Source organism: Pollachius pollachius (genome assembly GCF_949987615.1).
Source record: "Pollachius pollachius genome assembly, chromosome: 9".
Lineage (NCBI taxonomy): Eukaryota > Metazoa > Chordata > Actinopteri > Gadiformes > Gadidae > Pollachius > Pollachius pollachius.
In genome coordinates this window covers 15,086,372-15,094,991 of record NC_136942.1, presented here as the reverse complement: position 1 = coordinate 15,094,991, position 8,620 = coordinate 15,086,372, and the positions used below count along the sequence as shown (strand labels likewise).

At 38.9% G+C, this 8,620-nt stretch overlaps 1 protein-coding gene across 1 annotated transcript; it reads right to left on the bottom strand.

Annotated features, from left to right (window-relative positions):
* Positions 1 to 1,345: 1,345 nt before the first annotated feature.
* ska1 (spindle and kinetochore associated complex subunit 1) lies at positions 1,346 to 3,821 on the bottom strand. Its single transcript, XM_079742986.1, has 7 exons — positions 3,791 to 3,821; positions 3,480 to 3,565; positions 3,247 to 3,368; positions 3,074 to 3,153; positions 2,826 to 2,957; positions 1,792 to 1,961; positions 1,346 to 1,543 (listed from the first exon to the last, which is right to left on the bottom strand). The coding sequence occupies exons 2-7, from the start codon at positions 3,559 to 3,561 to the stop codon at positions 1,395 to 1,397; spliced, it is 735 nt and encodes a 244-aa protein (XP_079599112.1). The 5' UTR covers positions 3,562 to 3,565; positions 3,791 to 3,821; the 3' UTR covers positions 1,346 to 1,394.
* Positions 3,822 to 8,620: the final 4,799 nt, after the last annotated feature.

The window sequence follows — 8,620 nt, the reverse complement described above, 5'->3', positions numbered from 1 at the left end:
ATGCTCTCTGCGGTAATTGAAATCTCCTCTCTCGAAAAGCCAGAGGCAGTTCCTTCTTGAGACAGCCAATTTGACAGTGTGACAGTCAGACAGGAAGAACTGTACGTTAATGAGTGTGCCTTTGTCCCCAGGTTTTTAAGTTCCCAAGATCCTAGTTCCCGAATTGCAATATGCTCTTCACACACAAAACCCTCGAATTTGTTCGGGACAAATTTCACCCGCTTAAAGTTAAAATATTTCATAAATATTATTCTTTTTTTTTTTTTTTTAGAAGAAGAAGCCTTTTTAATATAATTTGTATACGTTTTTATTTATTTATTTTAAGGTGAACGCGTTCTTGGGAACCCAGGATCATGTGAACATAATGACCCATATAGGGAACTGGAACATAGTAAGGAAATGCAGCCAATGCAAGGTTTTTTGTATACCGAATGTCTGTACTTAAGAAAACATTGGCCCAATAATTTATATTTCTACATTTTGATTACAAGGCCATAAAAAAACCTTTGCAATTTACCTATAGAAACGTCTATAGGGCTATTATTACCCACATAATTAAGAATATATAGTCTTTTCATTTGAAATAAACCAATTCCAAATTGTTTTATAAGTAGGCCTAGGTGGTAACAATCACGGGAGTCAGATGCGGCAGTAGATTGGAGCTGTTGCCTTCTGCCAGAGGGTGGCAGTCGATCGCGACGGCACCCCTTCTACTCCTGTGCTACCACCTGTGCATTACTTATAGAAAAGTCCTTGCACTTTATGACCCAAACTTCCACGGTTTACAGAAACACAGTGTGAGTATAAATGGCCAGTCAGACCAGCATATAATACATTACAGAGAAATTATTTTATGAGAAAATGGTCTGCCTAAAGGCTGTCTTCCCTCTGCCCAACCTAGAGCCATGTACATAGCAGTGCCAGGACCGGCCAGCAGGGTTAGACTTCAATAGCTTTCAACTTGGGTGTTTGAATGAGCTGTTTTTCCCTCTTACAATTATTCAAGCGTATACTTAATAAGTTGCATTGATCCAAATAACCCAATACAACATTGCCCCTAAATATTTTGGGTCAGCATACAATCAGGAATGCTCAACAGCCACCGTCAACACAAGCTACAATATAGAAAACAGCAATCTAACTCTGACACACCCTTTAAAACCTCTCCATGAATTATCCAGTCACACAACTGTCTTGACTGTTTCTGAGCCTACACATCAGTGGACAGAGGTAGAAAAACAGCAATAAAACCAAACATTTGATGCAGCAGTTTAATTATTAAACATTTCTTAAATTGAAAAACATTTATATAGATTGAAGTGAGAAAAGGTTGTGCTTTATTAATCTCAAAGCCTTTTATTCTCTTCCTGTTTGTATTGAAATTATATTACTTTCTACAAGATAAAGTAGCGTGTGATACTGCCGCCACGCATATCTCGCAGGCGACGGCAGTGCCGCAGCATGCTCAGGATGCCCTGGAACCTCTTGTCCATCGTTATCTGGCTGAACTCAAGGAGGTCTCCCTGTACCACGAAAAACCGACCTGCCGTTGACACAAAGCAACACGCATAAAGTACAGAGCAACAAACATGACAGTTGCCTTTGAAGAGAATATCCCATACAATGCAAAAATTAAATACAAATGTAAAAAACAAATGTATATTAACTAAAGAACAACTTCAGCAGTCCTCATGATTATCTATCAAAATGTACTGTATAATAACACTCTTTGAAAAGACACACTGTTGTTCAGCCCATTAAGAGCTAACGAGGCCATTGTGCCCAGTGTACCTTTTGTGTCTTTGGTCTCTTCTTCCTTGAAGCGCTGGTAGAGTTTGCGCGTGTTGTTGTTGAGGCTCTTGGTCGACTGCCGCATGATCTTGTACTTCCCACTCACCGCCTCGTTGATTTTTCGCACCGCAGTGTTGAGCTGCTCGTACGTCAAACGCCCCCTCATGTACCTGTGGAGCATCATTGAGTCCATACATCCACCTTTTATCACCCTGATGTTGGCTAAGATGATCACCTTGCAACCAAGAGAATTAGGATTGAAATAGGCTGACATTTTGGATTATTATAATGTTCATAATATTGTGTTGTACAAATTGAATTCATATCTGCGTTTAGTCAAACTGGACTCATGATTACTCTTTGTCTTTGCCTCATGGTTGAAAATAACTTTACCATCAACAGCTACTGTGGTAAGGGGATTTTCTTTTTTGAGCGGGATGTATTGGATTTTATACGATGACCTCTAGCATTTACTTAGATTCAGTTCACACATGTGGATTACATCATATATTTTGTTTATCATACAAACACTGCCACCAACAATTAAAGAATGTCCTGTATTTAAGGTTATTGGGAAAGGCTGCTAGCCTGGGAACAATGTACGATGTATATGCAAGCCGTTTTATTTTCTCTGCCATCTGCCTCTGGCCTACCTCCCATTCAGAGCGATTGCCAGCAGACCTGGCACGGTTCATGCAAATCCCAAAAGTTCATCTATTATGGCCGATATAATAGACGATGACTAAAGAGAAGCTCCCTATGGGACACCCTTGTGGTCTTTTTCATACAACTACGGTGGCTTTAGCTTATGTGTCCTTACGTTTTGCTGCTCTGATTGGTTGTAGGTCTATCCAATTGTGTCCAGAGGCATTCTGGTCTGAAGCCTTTGATAACTTCCCTTGGAAATTGAAAATGAACTGACTGATTTCAGACTAATGTGCATTTGCGAATTGGTCTGGCGAGGTCAGGCTAAAAGGCTGCAGTGAGTGCATATCAAATTTAATGTGTCAGATTAAACTGTTGAGGACACTTACTGAGGGATGTTTTCAAACTCCAACATTGTAACAAACTCCATTTGTTTGACTTGGATCTTTTTGCAGGGATTTCCTTGCTGGCTGGGTTGCGTCTCGGCTGGAATGTTCTGATTTGGACAAGGTTCATTTTCCCTGAGAAATCACCAATGAACAAATAACATCAGCCAAAGGCTAGGATACAGATCTATATTATACACAAGGAAATAGAAGTTGTGCTACCTGCATTCCATACTATAAATCAAGCATACCTTTTGGGCATGTGCTTAGGAACATTGTCCTTAAGGTGTTGCAATGATTCGCAATCATGTTGGAAGGAACCCACAAATTCCTGAAACATATAGACATTAGTTCATTAAGTCAATTGTTATAGGGAGGGATTCATAAACTGGCGATATAGCTGTAAAATATGATAAAACCGTACTTGAAGGCATTTCAGTTGCTCATTCTGGCGATCCACACTTTTCTCAAACTCATGGTAAAGGCCTTCTATGGTTCGCACTTCTTGAATCAACTTCTTAATGTTACTTTGGGGTAGTTGAGGCACTAGTGCGACAGTGGAAAACACGTGATCAAAACAATATTTTCCAGGTATGACCAGTGATGGTGGTAAGAAAATGATATTACGTCAGCTGTATCAATGTTAATGTTAACTACCAACTACTGAAAGATCCAACATGCGCCATAGAGATGAAATTCTGTCATTTATGTGACGGCCGATATCTTCCAGGTCGCTCATGTTCCTGTGAATGGGCGAAAGAGACATTTGTAGACAAATAACCGCAAATATGTATATCGAAAGTCCAGTAAATAAATGAGCGATGTTTGAAATACGGACATAAACATGTTAGAACGTTCATAAACGACGTTATGTTACAAAGCAGCGACCTGCTAATGTTTCTAACGTTTCCTATACAAATCATATATACGCATTACAATAAAACGTGAGACATTCATAGACGATTTACTTGTTTTTCTCCTTTGCTGTGATGATTTCGCGAGCCCTGAACCTGAATTATATTTCGAACTTCCCGCCCCCGAGGTTTCGGCTCATCGAGACACTTCATCTTGCGTTACATTTTTGCAGCATGTGCAACCTTCTGCTTCTTGGCATTTCACTAACATATAACTCAACTACTTAAAATACAGTTTATTGCGTTTACCGTTGAGATTTACTTGGATTATGAGCTGTTGTAATAATGATCGTTCTATATTTTTCAATCTGTTACTTTCGAGGGCTACACCGAAACTGATGATGCCTTTTATATAATTTAATTGGATCATGAGCTGTTATAATTATTGGTCTGTATTTTTCAATCTGTTGCTTTCCAGGGCTACATCGAAACTGATGATGCCTTTTATAGTATGTAGAAAAGATAAGATAATAACACTTTATTAATCCCAAAAGTGAATTTGCGGGGTTTCTTTTTCCCCTTCAAAGAAGGTTTATATGAAAGAGGTCAGAAAATGATAGGGTATCTAATCCTTCCTTACTAAATTCGAATCCAATATTAATAATAATATGAATAAGTTTATAACTTAAAATAATTTATATAGTGCAATTCCAGTGACCAAAGGACGCTTAGCATCCTTCATACAGGAACAGAAAACAATGAGGGCAAGGATTGCAGAGGATTGCAAAAATGAACAAAAAATGTAATAGGTCTTGCTGAACAGATACATTTTAAAATATTGTCAAAAGGTTTCCAATGACATAGCATTGGGGATCTTAACCGGGAGAGGGTTCCAGGGGGTGGGGGGTGCCACACTGAAGGCTCTGTCCCCAGAAGTCTGCAGGTTGTTGAGGGGGGCAGTGAGCAGGCCTGCGTCTGAGGACCCTAGATCCCAGGACGGGGTTGAAGCAGATCTGATAGCTACTGGGAGGCAAGAGCATGGAGGGCTTTTTGTGAGTGGGGGGGGGGGGGGGGTTTTGCAGGAGATGCAGGACTTGACCGAGAGCCAGTGGAGGTGGATGAGGTTGGGGTTGATGTGGCGCCAGGGTATGGCTGAGAACCCTGGCTGCTGAGTTCTGCACACCCTGGAGCATGTCCAGGGCTTTGCTGGGTAACCCGACCGGACTCTGTTGCAGTAATCCAGACGGGAGGCGATGATGGCGTGGATAAGGGTCTTTGCCACGCAGTCTGAGGGATTGCCAGAGTCGGGGGATGTCTTCGTAAAGAAGCCTCTGCAGTATGATTGCTTAATATAACTATAACTAAATAATTCTACACGTTACTTAAAACAAATAATACTATAAGCATTGTTGTGTCCTGTCTTCAAGATACAATCTTGTCATGATACACCAGACATATGATCATATCATTATCACCTTCACATAGCCATTTGGACTTCCGAACTTAACAACAAGGATCCTTGCCCACTGTGCTATCCTCTCACCCTCAACTCTTCCCTCTCTTCCTCCTTCCGTCTTTGATCTTTTCCCACCGATGGATCCCAAATAAATTACCCAGACACGGGTGGAAATTAACATCTTTCAAAGAGGGCTAAACTCTTCCATAAATGTGACGCCTCACCGCTATGGAACACCAGAAATGAACAGACAATACACCACTATGCCAGTTGCAGTAATTATTAAGGTAGGGGAGACTGAATTAAAATGGCACACAGAAAAAAAATCCTAATGGAATCCTTTCTGTGCATGTACACGCCCTTCCAAGGTACATCTCAACCATTCCAGCATTCCGACAAGAGAATGACAAGTAAAATGCTGCAATCTAATGTGAGAATCATGCAAGTTACAGAAGGGTATTATCATGAAGTGTAATTTATTAGACTTTTATTTTTTTAAATGTCAAATAAATCTATTGACTTGCACCAGCTTTTTGCACCGCCTAGGGGTTGAGTGATACATGACAAATGCAATGACATCTGGATGCGTCTAGGGAGAAATTGAAGTATTTGTAATACACGTTTTACATTCAATATTCTGACACACGACTTTCAGACAGAAAGAAGAAAATGGATATGACATAAGGAAATGGATGCTTCATAATTCAAGCAGTAAGGATAGTGAATATAAGAATATATTCACTATTCTTCGGTCTCATATAAAAATATGAGTTGTATTTATTTTATATTCAAGATTGTGGGAACCGCAAGCAATTTATTTTTACATGATTACATGATTTACTTTCATTTTGTTTTGAATGGATTTATTTTTTATTAACATCCCAAATGTAAATGTCCAAAATGTCTAACTAGTACTTTATAACTAGATCTCATCTCTCCCCATTGTGTTGTGTAGCTGCCTGACTATGTTGATCTTTTTGCCATACCTTGAAATGCAACCGTTATACTGACACACGGCTCTCTACCATTAAGTTAACCCGTTCACTGAGGGCGAAAATCAATTTTTCTTCTGGACTCATGCCAAACTGGGCCCACCTAGTCCTTATGACTTACCATCCCGTTGCACCTAAATGCCCCCTGCCACTCAGCAAAAAAAGATGAATCGCTGTGAAATTGTATCAAATTAAAATTGCCTTTGGAGGGAATGACCAGAGTGAGGATGGTGTAAGCCTGTACTGTGACCTCAGACCTCATATGACCTACATTCTGTTGGTTGTTTGCTGTTGCTTGTGGCAAAGCTCCTTTTCAAACTGTTAATGTCAGAATGGAACCAATGATGAAATCAACAAGTTGCTTAAAAATCGGAACATTTCAATTGAATGTTGTCAAACCCCAACTCACCAAGAAATGGAAATGTACTTTGTGAGAAAATGGTGACATTTTTCTTACAACTAATTTCCATATAATCTTTATTTTATGCACCTTTTGCCAAATGTCTGCCAAAAATTGTGGAAAGTAACCTAATTTTAATCAATTTGATCATTATTATGGTTATGATTTCCTTCCCTGCCTGTCCGCTGCACCTAGCACGGCTGTCAAACTTTTTATTTTGGCAAAATCCAATCAAATCTTGGAAGAACAAAACTTTCCCTTCCATGTTTGGTTCTGCATTTCCGTTTTCCTTTGAAAACCCCGGCCTCTAAACTCCATTTGATGTTTTCTTCTAAGTAACAAATAAAGTTGGCTCATAATTATTTATATTTAATTTTTGTAAGATTATGACTCTTCTGGTTCCTAATTTAGCTTCTTCTTAGCCAGGGGCGTTTATAGGTTTCATAAACATCCGGGGCTTAGCCCAGAGGGAAAATGAAAATGGGTGCGTAGAGCGCGGAAATATTTTTGTATGCTTTATTCTGCATGCACATTTTTTCTGAATGCTTTACCTAAATAAACAAAATACAAAGTTTATTATAGCTACCTGACTGCTGTGCTGCTTATCCCCAAACATCTAAAGTTCCATTCAAGTTATTTTTAAATGAATACAAGTGAGACAGACCTATATATATATATATATATATGGATATGACGGATATATGGATATGAGGATAGGATAAGTTAATTTACTTGGGGATGTTAAACAGTCTGGTTATGTTTTTAAACTGTTTATTATCTTGCCAGAAGGACTATCTAGAAGGACTAGGCTACTTTATTTTAAGATGTCCCTGGAATCCCCATGTTTCTTTCTAAATAACTAACTACCATTAGTGACTCGAATCATTTCATCACTTCTAGACTTAATTGAATTAATGCATTCCATAGTTACCAGTAAATAAACCAATAAATCTAGAAATCTTTTTATTTAATGTTTTTACCCAAAAATTATTTTCGGGGCTAATTAAATAATATCCGGGGCTTTATCCCAGAATAAAACAGCCTAGTGACGCCACTGTTAGCTTTGAGAAGAATGGGATTTGAATCAAACACCATGGCTTGGACAAGACACAGGACAGAGAAGAAGACTTAGAGAGGGCAGGAACAATGTCACTGTCTATTCATACACTTGGTGACGGATGGATTAAACACATCAGCGCTTGATTTAGTTGCGGTGGATTACAAGAAAGGTTACATTGTCCATCTGAAATAACACACGCGCTGGTGCTCACACACATACAGTTTTGCACACACACTCACAAAACTCAGATAATGCACACACATGAATTGCATAATAAGACGGGTAGAAAATGTCCAGGCAAACCTAAAAATTAATACTGACTCATGCCAGATTACATGACATTATGACTGTGACGGTTACCAATGACTAAAGTCATCAGGCAATATTCAGCTTTCAATTCAGATAAGCAATCCTATTAAATATCAATGCAAACCCAATGTTTAGCAAGCTTTCTAATATTAGGCATATTTGTATGGATATAAAATGTATATAACGATATGATGATATTTTGCCCTTAACAACAAACAAAGGCCAGGAACTCTATAAGGTAGATCATCAAAATTAAGTAACTGATGATTATTTGAAAAATACTAGTGAATTAGCGTAACAAAAAAATCTGGGTCAGCAGTTTATGTCATGGTCCTGTCTCGGTCGGTCCTAGAACCAGTGTAATTGTTGGTGTTGTCCACTTGATGTCACTCCAAATTCTCTGAGCCTCCTTGTTACTGTCATTTATGTCACCTGTCCTAATTAGTTCATTGCGTGGGCCTGTTCAATGGTTATGTAAGAGAGCCGTTTTGAGTTCTTTGCTTAGTTTTTCGTTTGTCAAACCTAAGCCATTCGGCTGTTCTTTAGCAGCTAAAGGACGATTGCATGGGTATAGCCTACTGTGTCAACCGAATAGAAACTAGTTGTGGAAAAAGTGCAGTACTGTATCATTTTGGAGAAGGATTTATTTTGAACGGCAAAAAACAACAACTATTGCATGTATAAGAACACTGTCTTTAAAGGGTTGCACCATATCGAAGTGTTCTGT